The sequence below is a fragment of the Rhopilema esculentum genome, chromosome 6, assembly GCF_057945365.1.
Source record: "Rhopilema esculentum isolate cy_ngs chromosome 6, ASM5794536v1, whole genome shotgun sequence".
NCBI classification, from domain to species: Eukaryota; Metazoa; Cnidaria; class Scyphozoa; order Rhizostomeae; family Rhizostomatidae; genus Rhopilema; species Rhopilema esculentum.
The window spans coordinates 9,010,996-9,027,967 of NC_142820.1; the positions used below are offsets into that span (position 1 = coordinate 9,010,996).

Consider the following 16,972-nt stretch of genomic DNA (forward strand, 5'->3'; position numbering starts at 1 on the left):
AAGTAAATGTTCCTTTTTTTCAGAAAATCAATAAACTATTGTTGCAAGGGTCTGACGATGCCATAATCTAGAGAACAACTTTCTCATGTCATCTACTAAGACCTAAGACCTGTGAAATATTAAAAATCTCGTGTCATCGACACAGCTTTTATTAAAAATGATACAGAAAGCTACTAAGATGCATTGAGAATTGCTTCTTAGAAATAAAAGTAAGAAGTAATTGACAGAAATGAGCCAGGCGTTTTGCGAAAGCAAAAGTCTACAACATTTCGTTTTTTTACTTTTGTGATATGGATGTCTTTATCAATTTTCACATGTCATTCTTTAATTGGGGGCTTTTTCATACACATCTTATAGGCTTTCTGAACTGTGCTTACAATTTTTAATGTCATCACCGATTGACACAGGCACCGCGGAATGTTGAGAAAATTGGGACTCTAAAAATAGTGGAGGCTAGAACCATGTAAAAAGAGGCTTTACTAGTAGTTTATTACTAAAGGTTTGGCATTTTTTGCAAAAAGTTGAGGGGGGCTGAAGCCCCCTAGCCCTCCTGCTCCGCCGTGCCTGTGACATTGTCTATTTTGAACAAGCTTTATTTCGATAATTGTTATTGCCCTTACTCCTCTGAAAATTGCTCTGTAATGAATTCTTTGAAGGATATCTTTGCAAAGGTTCCCTTTAAAAAATTTCTGCAACTTGGCTTTTAAAGAGCAGGCGATATTAATCACATAACTCTTTGTGATTGTTGGAGAAATACTTTAGAATCATCAGAGTTGACGAAGCACCAGCTGTTTTACCGTACGGCAATCTATATCATATCAATAGATTCTCTTAATCTAAATGCTTTTTAATATTTTTCAGTTCAGATGAGAAAAGGGGACTCAAATTTATTACGCTTCCGTTGGTGCTCACGCACTGCACAGTTTTTCGAAAGTAGAGGCTCAATTGCTTTTTCCTAAGCCAGTCACTGATGTTCGAGATCTCTGCTTTCGCGGCAATCTTCCGTGTCTTTTACAACAGCTGCTTTGTGGGTATCATTCATGAAAACTTGCTTTGGGAAATAAAAATTTCCAGGCACCGCGGAGCCATTGGGCTAGCAAGGGCTATAGCCCCCCACTTCTTTGCAAAAATAGTTTAGAACATTTTGAGAAAGTCTACTCTAACACAACTTTGGGGAGTTTTCTTAAATGGATCCTAAGTAGTAGCAGTTCGTCTTGATTGGAAACGTTTTGGTTCATCTTATTGTTGTCTTATCTTGCACAAAATGTTGCGAAAAACAATATTAAAGGTAGAAAATTGCCAAATTTTGGCATCAACAGGGGGGGGGCTCAGCCCCAGTGGCGGCGCCGTCTACTGCAGAGTGGGAGGGTAATGGGCGTGGCCAGAGAAAACACGCCTAGTTTGCCTCGTTTCAGTGCTTTGTACCAGGCTAATTTTCCTTAGGAAATAGGATATACCCCTACTTGGCGCTTTTTGTATCCTTTCTTAAAAAAAATATGTAGACCATGTTTTGAAAAAGTGGGGGGATTATCCCCCCATACCCCCCTTTGCACGGCCAATGCTCAGCCCCCTAGCAACGCACCTCTAAACTACACTGTTATAAAGGAAATATAGTATAGCTTGACAATTATTGGGGGCCCCAGTTCCCCAGCTGATCGCTGTTAAGGTTGATCATGTAGTTTGTGAAAACGGGTTTTAGCTGGGTCATACATACTTTGACAGTGAAGAAAGAAAAGTCATTGTCTTTCATTTAATTTGCTTTTTCAAAAACCTGAACAAAAATTCACATCAAACTAAGCAAAACATATAACCTAATACATTTTGATATATCCAGGCCCAAAATCTACCAAAAACTTGAATATGCAAGCAATAAAAAGTGAGCTACTGCTAAATTTACTGTGAAAATATTCAATGATTCTTTCATAGATTTCTTTTTCACTTCTTACTGCACATAGGCTCCTCTTGCTGTTAAGGCCTTTGCTCCACTACAGCAACTACCCAACTAACCCAACCTACAGCCTGAAGCTGTGGTTTGAAAGCAATAACTGAAGTGGTAGATTTTGAAATTCACATAAAAATTATAAAACAAGCAGGTTACTATCCATTCCTTGCTGGAATTTAGTAAATATTGGTACAAATTTTAGCTTTTGGTCTGCTTGCTGCCAGATGATATTCTGACTTCTAATTTTGTTTCTTTCCGTACTTTGTAGTATTTCTCCAAAAAAATTTACAAACAAACAAATTAATTAACTGTGATTATGTGTTTTTCCTGGAAATCAAGCTGCATTAATTTATATTCAACACTTTTATTGATATGCTAAAGATTCATAGCAAAGATTTTCTGATAACATTTCAAATTTGTATGAATTTGTTTTTAACTTCAGCTCTCTTCAAGAGAAACTTGGACTGATCTACTTATCTGTTGTGAACCAGCTGTCTTAACCAAGTCTTTTTTATCTTATAAAGCATTTTTCTGCAGCTTATTCATGGGTAGCAGAGGGTAAGGAAAGAGTGCTCTTTATTCAGCGGCATAGATACTTTTGAACATGGTCAAAATAATTTGTAAAACCTTGTTCTTCTGGAATTTAGTTCACTGAGTCAGAAAAATGTTGTGATGCAAGACACTGCTGAGATTATGATTGCTAAAACTAATTTCCAGAAAGTCAGCAAAAACAGTTTGATTTATATGATGTAAGCTCAACCAACTTCTTTATCAGCTGGTTTTTATGATTCAAATCAGGGTGCCAAACAGCTGTAGCATGCAAAGGACATATCAAGGTGCAGTGCAATTTTCCAAAATAAAAAAAGAACAACCAGGCAGAGGATGTGGATGGATGGTGAGCAGTTATATTTGAATTTTTTCAAAATATTTGGATGAATTTTTGAAAAATTCACCCAAATACACTTGTGATCCTGATCAAATTCAAAATGGATGACATTCACATCCTAGCACATTCTTGTGGCAATTTTGCAAACTTCATTTACCATAATCGACAAAAAAGCCATCATAGGTCTGACTTAGATAAGCTTAGGTACACTCATATACCTAAAATCAGGCTCAGCAAGTGGCCCATTCCAAAGATGTCTCTGCAAAAATTACATGTATTACAGTCTGGATAACATAAAGTGTTTTGTATTATCCATACAAAGCTTTTTGGCTTCTAGATCTCAGCTATTCGCTTTCTGGCAGGTGCTATACAATGCATATTCTATGGTCGAAATTCTTTATTTTCAGTTCATTCTAGCCAATCTCAATCAGATAAAAGTATAAGTACCAATAGGGCTCATGTAACAACTTCAAATGTTCACATACTTAATGGTTTAATTTAGTCTAAATTTTCACATACATAGACCTGTAGACTACAAAAAATTACAGTTAACCGAAATTCACAAGTAAGGGGGAAATGTTGGCTTTAAAAACTGAAATGACTAACCCATGTCACCTAAAAAACTTCCGAAAATGTTTAACAGCACATGTTAACAACGTGGTTATAATTTAATAATTGCAAGCAATTCTAAAGAGGTAAAGAGGGTCACATTGTGCAGTAAAATTTTGGACATAACAAGCAATTTGGAAAAACAAAATGTGGCAAAAGCCTTCTCGAATGATGGTAATTGACATCACCCGAAAAAGGAGCTACCTCGCGATTTCTCTCCGCTAATGGCGTACGATCAACCTCGTCAATGCTCATGGGAGGTGGGGACTAACCCCTTCGCATCAACCTTGTGAGCAGAACTCACTATTGAAGCTACCCAATGCGCTTAGAGACGAGATCTGGCGAGAACACAATCTGGTTCAACTTGTGAACCGTTCAAGTATCGGCAGCCATAGCAGGTAGGCAGGACGTACTTTTTTGCAAGTTTTGGCCTTGTCTCTGTGAAGAAAATACGTTACAAAAACTCCAAGAGGTGCAATACAAGGCCTGAGGAAGTTTTGAACTGATTAGAGCAACTTCCAGGTTAGGGTTAGGGTACACTCACCGAAGTGAATGTAAACCCTACCACACCTGATCTCTCCACGTGCGCACGGACTATTTATACTAATGTTTGGAATAGAGGCTACACGCAATAAGAGGTCACATCTGTTCAAAATAAAATTGTCCGATCAGATAACAATTCATTCACTGAAGATTCGTGAGAATCTAACACATGTCAGGGGAAATTCGACTCACAGAAAATAATATAAGCCTCGAGGATGAACAAGGAAACCTAATTGGGATAATGTTTTCATTCTTTACACAGGAAAAATCTCCACCCCAGTCACCCGAGCTAGCTTTTGTCGACATATCTGCCAATAGTTGTCTCGCTTAAGTGTGCCAGCACGGCTCGCATATAAATTTTTCAATGAAAAGCAAAATAAGATATTGTTCTTAAAAATATCTGCCGCCGGATATCCGTCTCTCGCGGCCCTCGCTTTACCAGGCTAGCCACAAACTTGTATAAAAAGAGAAGCTTGCTAACCTGTGATGTAGTGCTATGAAAATTAAAAGGGGGGTTCTTGCACAAAATGTTGCCAAAAACAATAACAAAAGAAGCAATTTGCGAATTTTTGGCATCAATAAGGGAGACCCAGCCCCCTGAGCCCCCCAGCACTACACTCCAGTTGCTAAGAATCAGTGCCGGATTTAGGAGGGCAACTGGGGACAGGGGCCCCTCGCCAAAATGAGGCAAATCTGGCACCCATTTTTAGAAATCGTGCACCCCTTTTAAAGAAATAGAATCAGGTGAAGAAGTTTCTGAGACATATGGAACATGTTTTGCTGGACTGTCACGCTTTGTAAGACATCAGAGGAGAGGCAATCCATGAATTTGGTTTTCACTTCCTGCCTTCATTCCAAACGTGTTAAATTTCTTACTCTTGAAACTTTTCCTATCTTCATATCATAACTAAACCAAATAGCACTATGGAGCATAATTATGATAAAATGTTTGTCCGTTGTGCCTATGGTCCTTGGTACTCACTTGATGTTGTAAATACCCAAAACCAATTTTCTGGCTATCTCTAGAGTATCATAGTTGGAGTTTTTTTGTTCCTCAAACCTTGGTGGTGGCCTTCACCAAAGCCTTGAACAATCAATCATACCTTTCCCAAAACCTACTGAACTTTAGGTACATACTTTAAACTACGGCCTAAGCATAAAGTCATACCTCAATTGACAATTTAACCACGAGTGCAAAAGGCAAACTTTCTGGGCCCCCAAAAAGTTTAATTTTCTAGTAAAGAAAGAGCAATCCAGTCCAACCCTGTAGCAAAGTACTCTGACAGCAGTCCGAGCAACTATCGATAATTTATCTATTAGGAGTGAAACTTTAAATTAGAGACCTTCAGCCATACTCAGACTATATATCATTGCTTTAACACAATTATTGGGCAAAATTTCTTAGAAAGTAAAAAGAGAGCCTTCTGTCAGTAGTTAGGATCGGAAGTATTTGTATACAGCGTACTCAGCGTCCTCGCTATCAACTGCCCTCCTTCAAAATCGCTCTGAATCCACCCCGGTGAACAATGCAGTTTACTGTTTCGGAGGGCCTCTCCTAGGCGGGTTTATCATGCGGTCATCAGGCAAAGCAACTAGCAACAACTTACAACACTTCTGATAGCTTGCACAGCACTACCTATGCGGAATCAGATCGATTTACAGTAATCTTCATAACGTAAAAGCATGCTCTTATATCCTTTTTTGCGACTTGTTGTTGATAAAACAACTGAAAGTTATTATATTTATCAAAGCTTTACCAAGGGAATTTAATATCACAGGATTCGAAATAAGGTTGGTGATGTGGCAAGAAGAAACTCGTTAAAGTGCATACTGTCTTTTGAATAGAAAAATTTACCTATAATACAGTTTAAAGCATCATTCCTATGATAGAGATCCAGGATGAGGGGTACCTATTTTTAAATAACTTATCTATAATAAATTGAATATTCAAAGCCAAGGTTGGTGTCGAATACCTGATTGACGAAAAATTGTCAATTAAGTAAAGATTAGTATTTACTTGAAGTTTAGAAAAACAAATATGAATGGAAAATTGTGCCCAATGAATTTAAATTTGCGTACTGCAAAATTCTTCTATTCGTTACAACATTGAAGATCAACAAGAAAGAGAAAAAACAACACAAGATTTCAGTCCAAATATAACAATGTATAATGTTAAACGTAAGTTACGGGAAAAGATAATTCTGCCATTGCTGTCACAATGTCGTACTTTTGTCCTGCGCGTTCTGTTGAAAACCGCTATGTCTTCAATTATTATTCATTAGGATAATGGAGTAACCTAAAAAATGATCGAAGAGCAATCAGTTCACAAAAAGGTTTTGGTTTTGGTTTAAAATGTAAACAAGAAAAAATTCATTTTTTACATATCGGAAAATATTTTCAGAAAGAGATAAACAATTTTTGTACACTACATTCTCTTGCAAAACCATTTTGCGAAAGACACAAGTGAAGTTCTATAAACCCTATCCCTGGCCTACCGAAATGAAAACGACCAGGGTTGTTATGAGACAATAGAAGATAATTTGTGAAGTGTGATAGTAAGGAGCTGGCCAAATTTTCAATAACCTGATCATACCAAGGTAGCTTGGCTCAGTTCACCTCTTTATACGGTCCTAGCTGCCTGCAGGTCGTAATCAGTCATGAATGCTTTTCCAAGACAGTAGAGAAACTTCACCAATCATTGTATTCTCCTCCCAGGGGCAACATAACTTTCCACTAGGCTAATGCAGTTTAGAGTTGTGCTAACAATGAGAGCAAACAAATAGCGGCCATTTGTATCTCCAAATATGGGCCTATTCGTCTCACAAGTGTCATAAACTTGGACATGTTTAGCAAGTATTCAATACATATTTCAAATGAGCTGGGACAAGTGCTTCCTTCTTAGGGAGGGTAGTGTCTTCTACATACCTGAAGAGGAGTGCCTTGCCTGCATCATTGCCAATAGCCAGGTAGCCACTTTGTGGCGAGAATGCCAACGACTGTATATATCCTAATGTGCCCTTTCTCGTTGGCCAATTTGAAAATACAGTTAACGATGATATGTGAAGCTGAAAATAGATTTTTTTGGAAATTAAACTTTAACATAGAATGTTTTTAACTGAAACAAAGAACTTGGAACTAGAATCCTTTAAAACTTAAAAATAACTTGAAAAACTCGCAAAATTTTCTGTGCCCTGGCTCACATTGCAATGGTTTCTGGACGACTGGATTTGTTCCCCTTTGTTCGGACATGAAATTAAAAAAAAACCTGGACATGTATCGAAGCAATATGTACGTTCCTTTCTACAGAGCATGGCCAAAATCGTTCAATATTTTGTATTACATACAATGATGGAAATAAAAAGAATATCATCAAAAATGCAAACTAAGGAACATAAGTAAATAAGAACATACATTTTCATCTGAAATATAGGAATATTGAAGAAAAGCTCGACTGGCCTAAACTTTATAACATGAAAATTAGTCAAAATTGTAAATGAAGATATCGTACCAGCTTCAGCGAATCTTTGACCGCTCTTGACGAGATGGCGAGAATTTCACTACAAAAAAAAAATTCAATTTGGCACTTTAGCGTGCAATGCCTGTAAACTTGGGGAAACCTACGCACTACCGTGCACAACCATGTATTGTACATGCCAAAATAGATGAAATGTGGATATAAATATATTAAGATCTTTATCACACAGATTTAAATTGATGAATCAATACTGTCATAAGACATACGTTGAAACTTTTTGTTCAAGTAAAAATCATCATCAGTGGAACAATTGTTGATATTTTGCAAAAAAAACCGCATATTTCCAATGATTCTGTGGGCCTTTCAAGTCTTCATTGTTGCTGTGACAATTCTCATCGAAATACCGAAAGATTTGAGTACTTTTTCCTTTTCTTAAAACACTATATGCTTTAAATATCTCGATCTCCTCATATAGCCGTTCACAACTCTCGCATCTTTTTTCCCCTGCTAAAGCCATTCCCTGGGGTTAATTTGACAAAGGAATTTTCAAAAAATGTCATTGCACTAGCTTTTTGGATACTCTGGCACCATATTTTCTAGACTTAGGATCCTCTATAATGCATCTTCTCCCAAAATACCCCTGTTCTTTGTAAACTGCCTCATATTTTCTACAACTTTTTAGGCTTTCCAAATTCATTTGTAGGGAGACGGGGAGTCAATGCAAAATTATTTTAATAAATTACATAGTTAGAAAAGTTGACACCTCCAATCTATCGTGGAAGGTGATACAGTCAAAGTCGCATAAGTCAGATCTCCTTGGACCATAAAAAATAGTTCCCGATATATGCTAAGTCGGACTTACAGGTAAGTCAGATTTTCTCTGACTTATACAACGTTTGAAAAATTTACAAGCATATAATACAGCATAGAATAAATCTGTCATCACAGGTACAAAAATAATCAAATGCCTGTTTAGCCTATAAATAGTCACTGACTGTTGCTTTAATGCAAACGCTTCGGAATTTATCTTATTATTCGATTTCTCATTCTGCTATCCCAAGGCTATCATAATTTCTGAAAATGCATGGTCGTCCATGGCGTAATAAACTTGTCATCCCCTTTGTATGTACAGGTGTTCCTATAGTGTGCTGCCCTTACTCACAATTACACCTATTTTGTTTGCAGATTTATTTCATTTTAAAAAATTCCTCAATGAAGTCATGGCAACGATAATATCTTGGTCATGTTGCAAAAATCTGACTTACAGGATGCCAATATGAGAAGGGGATTCAAAAAATTATCCGTCTTCGCAAATATCCCACTTATGAAATTTGATTTATGGATAAAAATTGAAAGCTGTTTTTCTAAATAAACTGGGGACTGAGACCAAGCATTTTTTCCAAGTTTTATTCGAGTTTAACTGTAATTAAAGCATGTAAGGCTTCTAACTATAAAAAAGACTTAAGACTGCACCTTGTCGGATTAAATTTCATATCGTCTATTGACGTCGTTAAATTCATAACTGTCTTTATTGGCTTTGGGTTCCGATTTGAGAGGCAGTCTTCATTGTAGATGTTGACAACTCCACTTTTTGACCTGATAAACGAAAAATAATATAAAAGATATCAGGGTTCAACAATACAATAAAAATTGTGAATTAACTTTTCTTTGACACAAAAATATGATCAAGACTTTCTTAAAACTAGAAAGCAATTTTTTGAATCATCAACCTTGACGATATTTTCTTCATCTAAAAATATCTGGAAAATAGAATGCAAAAAGGAGGCCGATTATTCAGCATTTTTAACTTTTTGCCTCTTCTTTTTCGAATCTTTGGTGGCAACAAAGTATCTAAAAAACAGCGAATAGTTTATTTACCCGCAAGCAATATATCTTCCATCCTTGGAAGCATCAATGCAAGTTCCTACGAGGCAGCCTTCGTCACGAAAGCGATGTTTGCACCTCTTAGTCTGCATGTCCCAAACATACACTTCTCCGTCTCCTGGGATGAATGTAAACAAACACGGTTTACTATTTTATCTCAAATTAGGACTACTTTTAGGTAAAATTGATTAAGAAGCTAATCATGTGTAATGAGAAAAATAACTTACGAACTAAAAAACAAAATGTTAAACTCATATATGTCTAAGGCTAGGCAAACCTTACTCCATAGTTCTACAGTGTTTCTTTGGGTATAAGCAAAGAGTATTTATTTTTCAGGTTTCCTTACTGGCTGCTTAATTATCAATTGGGCAAAGCCTGGGAAAAGCATAGTCACATTTATCATAATCATTTTATACAACAGAGCTCAGACATTCATTGATCCCTGGAAAGTAAAGTGAACAATTTATGGAACAGCGAAAAACCAACCTCCAAATGTGTACAGGTATGATCCGTCTGCTGAAAAAGCAGCACATAGCACACTCCCATTCATTTTCATCGAGCATATGAGCTGGAGAGTCTAGGGTAATACGGGAATGCATATAAAGTCAATTGAAACTACAAGAACATAAGAAAATAATGAGAGCGACTTCAAGGAAAGAAGTGTAAAATGCAATATCATATTCTCTCTTGCATTCCCGCTGCGGGTTATTGATTCAACCTCCAAACTTAATGCGGGATTATCAGAGAGGCGGGATTAATTTTTCAGCGTGCTTTTAAAGCGGGCTTACATTTTAAAATGTTCTCCTCTGGTTTCGCGTGGAAACTTTGCATGTAATCTGCAAATAACATTGACGAAAGTTGACACCTTTGCTGTCATCAAATAAGAAGGACAAGACACTACGCTGAATATCCGCAATTATTCAAAACTCCGAGCACATTTGCGATTCATTGATTTCTTTCTTTTAATCAAACCCGCACGCAGGATTATCAGAGAGGCGGGACTAATTGTTCTAAGTATAGAGAAAAGGTGGGAGTATTAGAGAGACGGGAATAGAAAAGAGGGTGGGATTACAAAAGAGAATACGGTAAATAGAATTAGTGAAGACAAAAATAAAGCAAAAATGCTTGAATGAAAAGCATATTACCTCATGTGAAAGACGTATAAAGAAAGTTAACATCATTACAAAAAATCATTACCACCATATATATGATAATGAAAACGAAAGAGAAGGAAAACTCAGGATTGAGTTAAAGAATTATAAGAAAAAAAGTAAAAGCAAAGGCACCTTTGAATGACATTACATTAAAAAATAGAGATGATTCCTGCCTGTTAAGCTCTTGCAAAGCATATTGCGATGATTTTCTTGTTTGCATCAATCATTTTTCCAAACCGTTTTTGATTTATTAGACTTGCTACTTGATGATAAGAGGTACTGTATGAACTAGATAGTTAGCAGGTTGGAGTCACTTATAAGCTTACTAACGCAGAAACAAAATGACATTGCATAAAAATTAAGCATTGTGTATATAACAATGTATCTTACTTTTAAAGAAACAAGATGTATGTATCCACTACTGGCCAGAAATGCAACACAAGAACCATCAGGGGACACAACAAACTTCTCTAAACTTTTGTCTTTAGTGCCTGAAGTTAAGAAAAATTTGAAAAATGCATGAAGCAAAGAAACGGGCTCGGACCTGCTATTTTCCATACATGTTAAAAACATCAGCTGGTTAGGAACAGAAGCTTTTCTTAAACTCATTTGCTTTGAAACCCAACTTGATCTCATAGTAAGACTGATGAATTGCATTAAATGTTATATTTATTGCATTCATGTTTTTACTTCTTTATTAAGTTAGTCTTTATGTTCTTCCCCAAAATTTTGATCATTGTTTGTTAGTTATTATCATAAGTCACACTTATACATACTTATACTAAGTATGTATGCACTTAGTTGTGCAAACAAAAATTCACATCAGCAGCTTGAGCAGCTCTTGAACTATAGTTTCTAAACTGTTTGTAAAGACAGTCTCATCAAAATCCCCTTCAAATAGCTCTGATAATAGTTAGATTCCATTTTCATAAAATAAAATAGATCCAGAAAATTCCAATTATCATGATCAGACCTACCCTTTATTCCAGGTATTTTCTTTATCTCAGCAGAAAACATATCAAACACATAAAAATGTCTTTGCTTTGAAGAAATTAATATCTTCTGACCATCTGGAGTGAAATGTGCAGTGTAAACTGGAAATCTATCCACAAATACACTCTGGATGCAAGGGTTGGTTTCACAATCAACCTGCCAAAAAAATAGATAGCTGCAAATCCAGAGAGAATAAGCTTGCATCAATTTTTAGTCTCTTTTGAGTACAGTATATTTCAGATAGAGTTTTAAACAAAGATAATGCAATAAACCTTCTTGAATATTTTCATTCATTTGAACTGTTAGGCGAGGGAAACATTAAATTATAATCATGAGACTTGATTGGTAAAGGGGCCAATTCAAGTTTCTTAGCAACAAAAGAGAGACAGTTTATACTCTACTGAAAATAGTACTAAGTCATATCTTTAATCACACTAATGGAAAAAACAATACAATTTCTTGTTTATCTGGGGGCATTACTGTGACAACAACTTTGAAAATCATCTGATAATATTATTTACCTGGAATAAACTGAGAGTCTTGTTCAACCCAGCGGTAAGCACAACTTTTGAAGATGGGTGAAACTCTAAACATTTCAATGAAGCAGTACTGTGCTTAGCAGCATTTGCATCCTTCACTTTTCTTATTGATATAGTTGTTTGTGGTAGATTTTCTGATCTACCAAGGTAAGTTCTAGTGCTTCTAAAGAATTCATCTGGAAAGCAAAAACATATTACAAGTCCTTGAAGAATTCAGAATCAACTCGTGTTTTTAACAACTTTAATTGTCATTGTTGTGTTCTGTTATTGATATATTTATATTGCATATAACTAGTTTTTGTAACAGAATTTGAATTAAATCAAATCAAATCAAATCAAATCAAATCAAATCAAATCAAATCAAATCAAATCAAATCAAATCAAATCAAATCAAATCAAATCAAATCAAATCAAATCAAAGAATCAAATATTGCAAGTTATATACTAATTGCTCAAAGTTCTTTTAGCAGCAAAAGTGTGATATTTTGTGAATAATTCTCTGGCTATAGCTGATGTTAATACATAACAAATTATAGCAATTTTGCATTATTCTACATTTTTTACACAGGTTAAGTTAATAAAATGTTAAGATCAAACACTTTTCTCAGACAAAGAAAAAAGATCAAAATAGTGTTTCAAAAATAAACTGAAAGGAAATTGGATGCTAAAAATGTGATGATGATTCAGGATTGTCCCTACAAATTGTCTTGAAGGATGCAGATGATCCCTTTAAGCTAGTAGAACATAACTCTGGACTAGTTTTCTGTCTTCAAATTACAAATTTATCAAGACTAAAATATCACCTTGCGCCCACCTTTGATACAAAAATCAAATTTTATATTCATACTATATATGTGGGTTCTAATTTTGACTTTAAATGACAAACATACTTTTTATTCTAAAACAAGATAGAAAATCAAATAAGTAAGTGCTTATTTTGGCTTTAACAACACTTTGTTGAATGTCAAAGCAAAAATCTCTCAATCTCAATAAACGTTGAAGAAAAGTTCCCAGATAGACAAAAAATATGCCTTATATCTCACCTTCATCATCACTATCAATTTTCTTGTCAGTCGCTTTTGCCCACTCAGGACAACCAACTAGTTTTTCATACCTATTTTGAAACAAGAACAAATAAATACCAAATAATAAACACAACAATACAAAACAAGAAACTTTTATCATAGATTTGTCAATATACATCCAAGATAAAGCTGTTTGTATAACCAAAATACTTCTCAAGAATTTTGATCTTTTGAAAAATTCACAGAATAAATTCACATTGTCTCTAACTACAAAATATTATAATGCTAATTTCTCATTACTTTAAAAAAATGAAGCTGAAAAATAACAATTAATTTGAAAAAAGTTCACTTACTGGGACCTTAGCCGTTTCTCATAATCTTTGCCATCAATTTTTGAATCTTGTACTGTCTTTCTCAACTTCCTTAACCTTTTTTCGCGTTTGATATCAATGCTGGATGGAACAAGAATGTTGAACATTAAATGGACTTTTTGTGAAGATTTATTTTAATTTTCCTGTATTCTAATTTTCTATGTAACAAATATAGATAAAAGAGTGTTTTTAGCTTTTTTCATCCTTCAATTAACTAGAATAGGGGGGTGGAGGGGGGTGCTACTCACTGTTTTCCTTCTGTTCTGGCAATCAACAAGTATCTCAATTACTAAGACTTGTATCATGAAAAAGTAACTCATAATGCAAAGACAGATTTACAATAAGGAGCTAATTATAAAGTTTGTGTGCAATACAGGGGGGAGGGGACATTAGTCAAAAAGCTTACATTTGTGTACAGGGGGAATGCTTTATCAGCCATTTCATCAACACAATTATGGTTGCTTAATATGGACCTTATGCAAACATTTTAGAATTATTTTTGTATCAGTGTTTTCATTACAAAACTATGCTTTTTTGTAGTGTTTCCTTGTGTAACACTTTATGTCATATAGATTCATTTGTGCAGTGTTTTTTGCAGACTGATGTGCCCATGGACTTGACAAACTGCAAATGGGTAGGTTTAACTCATATCTCCACTGAAGGTAAAAAAAGAAACTAGGGGATATATTAGAGAGCTAGAAACAAAGAAAAGTTAAAACTTCATGGCAGCTCCTACCTCTGTCATTATGAACTTTAACATGATATGTTGCTTATCAAGACAAATCAGAATTATGAAATACAATATCAACCTGTCAGATCTATATACCTTACATCAGGTATGTGGAATTCATTTTTAACGCTTGTTTATACAGGCTTTACCCAATCTTCCCTCTTTCTTTTCCATTGCAATATCAAAAATTTCTTTTTTTATCTGGCTATCCACAGGCTAATATTTTTGTTCACTGAGTTTTGTTTCTAAAAAGCCAGATATACCTTTACTTTCACCACCACTGATTACAGCAGTCAGAGTTCTGTGATGATCGCCAAAGAATAACATAATGTGAAAATAAGCCTTTATGAAACAAAATAAGGTAGCAGCTGGCATATAGGCAACCTATCAAATTGCTAATTTTTTTAAAAAAATTGAGTGAGCTAAAAGTAATGACAGCTTATTTGGAGATCTTGGTATTTTACCTAACATCATTGTCATCTTCATCAACCCATGCTGGTTTTCTCTTCTTTGCTAATAGTTTTGAACTAGAATCCTAAGATAAAACAATTTTAAAGAAAAAAAATTTAGAAATGACAACATGTGAAAAGGAATAGATATATGTTTGTATTTATATACAAATATTAAATGTTGTGTTCAATGATTCATAACTCAACTTCGATTCAGTTCAAAACAGGAGGTCCTGTTTGTGCAGCAAGTGTTAAAAACCAAATGATATTGTGCAAAAAAAAAAGATGATTGAAAAGTGAAACAAAAAGAGTGATTTTAATGAACTATAACTACAATTATTTTACAGACCGTTTCCAAGGGTTCCAATTGATCATCGCTTTGTTGGTCATCCGATTCAACATGCAAAACTTCTTTAGTAGATATTTGCTGATTATCGTCATCCAAAAAAAGATTATCCGGCCTTCCCCCCAAAACAAGTCTTTCTAGCTCGGCTTCTTCGTCATCTAGCCCTAATACAATGTCAGATTTCTTCTTAACTGAATTGGATCTTTTTCGTATTCGTCCTTCATCCTTTTCTTCAGCAGAATCACGAATACACGCCGACTCATTTGCATCAAGTTTGGGCGTTTTGTCGATGAAAAAGAGCTGATCTAAACCAGTTTCCATGTTTAGCCACTATTTTGTGAATTAAAATATCCCCAAATTGATGAAATACGATTTGCAAGTATTAACGAAAATGATACCCAGTCTGTGTACAACAAAGTTTTACAGCCTAAAACAAAGTTGATTTCTTTGACACTGATACACTTCGAGTCCAAAAACAGACGATTTAAATGTTTAATTTACAAGAACTTTCATTTTCCAGGCACAAATGAGACTCAGTTGTTCCCTGACCATTACATTTATATTATGTGATCTTTCACGGTGCGTTGATCAAGAGATGCATGTGGTTAAAATCAGAATTTAAACACCATCTTACAACAACCTCGATTTCGCCATGTTACAGCCTCGACATTCTGTGGCCTCGATAACCACGATGAGTTTGTTTGTGAAGCAGGTTACAATAATTGAGGTATATTTCCTGTGGGTTTTTTCACCAACTCAATGTTTTTCATCAACCTTAAGAAGTTTCCAGGGACGCCGGAAGGACCAAGGGGCTTGAGTAAAAAGACATTGGAAAAAATTCCCAGCTACCAACAATTCTTGCGTAACTGTCGTTTTCTTTCGATCTTCTGTCGGTATCTCAAAAATCGGCTGAATTTTGGTATAAGAAATTTCTTCATAAGTTTCGAGAATATTGTCGTCATGAATAAGGCAATATAGTCAGGATTTTATATGAATCTCATGGATTTCCTAGAAAAGGCCGGCGTCAAGGGCACTTCTATGAAAGGGGCACGTTAGCCCTCCTTGGCCCTCCTATCAAAAAGCAACGGGGGCGGTTGACCCCCGTGACCCTCCTCTCCGGCGTCTCTGGAAGTTTCAAAATGAAAATATCAGAAAAGTAATTGAAATTTCCCAAAATGGATCCTTTAGCATGACAACGTTACTTTTCAAGAATCGATTCTTGAAATCTCTATCAAGGAAAACTTTCAAAACCGCCACATTATTCTTTGCGGGTAATTTTTACCCCACCATTCTATTCTACTCTTGTACTCTCTATTTAACCATATACTTTCTGTTGCTTTTACTTGATAAAGAGCTATATTCTAATGTAGTAGTGATATAAGGGTAGAATCGTAGCGGTAACCGAATTCTAGATTCTATCCCATCTTGGGAAGATACCCCTTTTTTCATTCAGGGTTCTTTTACAGAATGGGTGTAATGTGACAAATTCTGATAGTAAGAGCAATATTGGACCATTTTGACGTGTCATAAATAGAGATTTCCCTTTAAAAAAGGAATTTCGAATGCATATGGCTTTCTATATTATTTGCACCAACTCCATAGCATTCTCATCATAGGCGTGTGTATCAGTTTTCTCATGGGTGGCTCAAAAACTAAGATGAGGAAATTGCGATAAAAAGATCGTATTATTTGCAAGATGTTAATTTTGCATCTTGATGTCTGTAAATTGACAAGTAAACGCATCAAAACAATTTGTCCACAGTGAGTATCGTTTTGACTTGCCGTTCATTAAGTCAAGAAAACTTGAGGATTTTTACGTATCGATGTATCGTAATACGTAATCTTCACTGTATCGAAAATACCAGCCTCCCTGCACCAATAGTTTTTTTAGTTTCTGTATTTTATTTGGCAAGTTTGATATTGTCTGTTATTCTTGCCTGTATATTAAGTTAACCGTTTTTCGTGTTAATCTTTACGGAAATATTGTTCTGGTTTATTAAGTTTTGGATTAACCATGATTTATCTT

General features: G+C 35.3%; 1 protein-coding gene across 1 annotated transcript; it reads right to left on the bottom strand.

The window, feature by feature from the left end:
* Nucleotides 1-6,123: 6,123 nt before the first annotated feature.
* On the bottom strand, nt 6,124-15,626 carry LOC135686899 (U3 small nucleolar RNA-associated protein 18 homolog). Its single transcript, XM_065203282.2, has 13 exons — nt 14,950-15,626; nt 14,616-14,686; nt 13,404-13,502; nt 13,069-13,139; nt 12,008-12,201; nt 11,471-11,642; nt 10,884-10,984; nt 9,826-9,916; nt 9,334-9,457; nt 8,929-9,051; nt 7,489-7,537; nt 6,906-7,045; nt 6,124-6,276 (listed from the first exon to the last, which is right to left on the bottom strand). Exons 1-13 carry the CDS (start codon nt 15,265-15,267, stop codon nt 6,252-6,254), a joined length of 1,578 nt encoding a protein of 525 aa, XP_065059354.2. The 5' UTR covers nt 15,268-15,626; the 3' UTR covers nt 6,124-6,251.
* Between the last annotated feature and the right edge of the window lie 1,346 nt (nt 15,627-16,972).

Excerpts from the sequence above, each read along its gene's own strand:
- LOC135686899 (XM_065203282.2), bottom strand. The coding sequence starts at position 15,267 with ATGGAAACTGGTTTAGATCAGCTCTTTTTCATCGACAAAACGCCCAAA. Across the intron at positions 10,985-11,470 it reads GAAAATACCTGGAATAAAGG|GCACTAAAGACAAAAGTTTA; the intron begins GTAGGTCTGATC and ends TCTTAACTTCAG. Across the intron at positions 7,538-8,928 it reads ATGAAATTTAATCCGACAAG|TGAAATTCTCGCCATCTCGT; the intron begins GTGCAGTCTTAA and ends TTTTTTTTGTAG.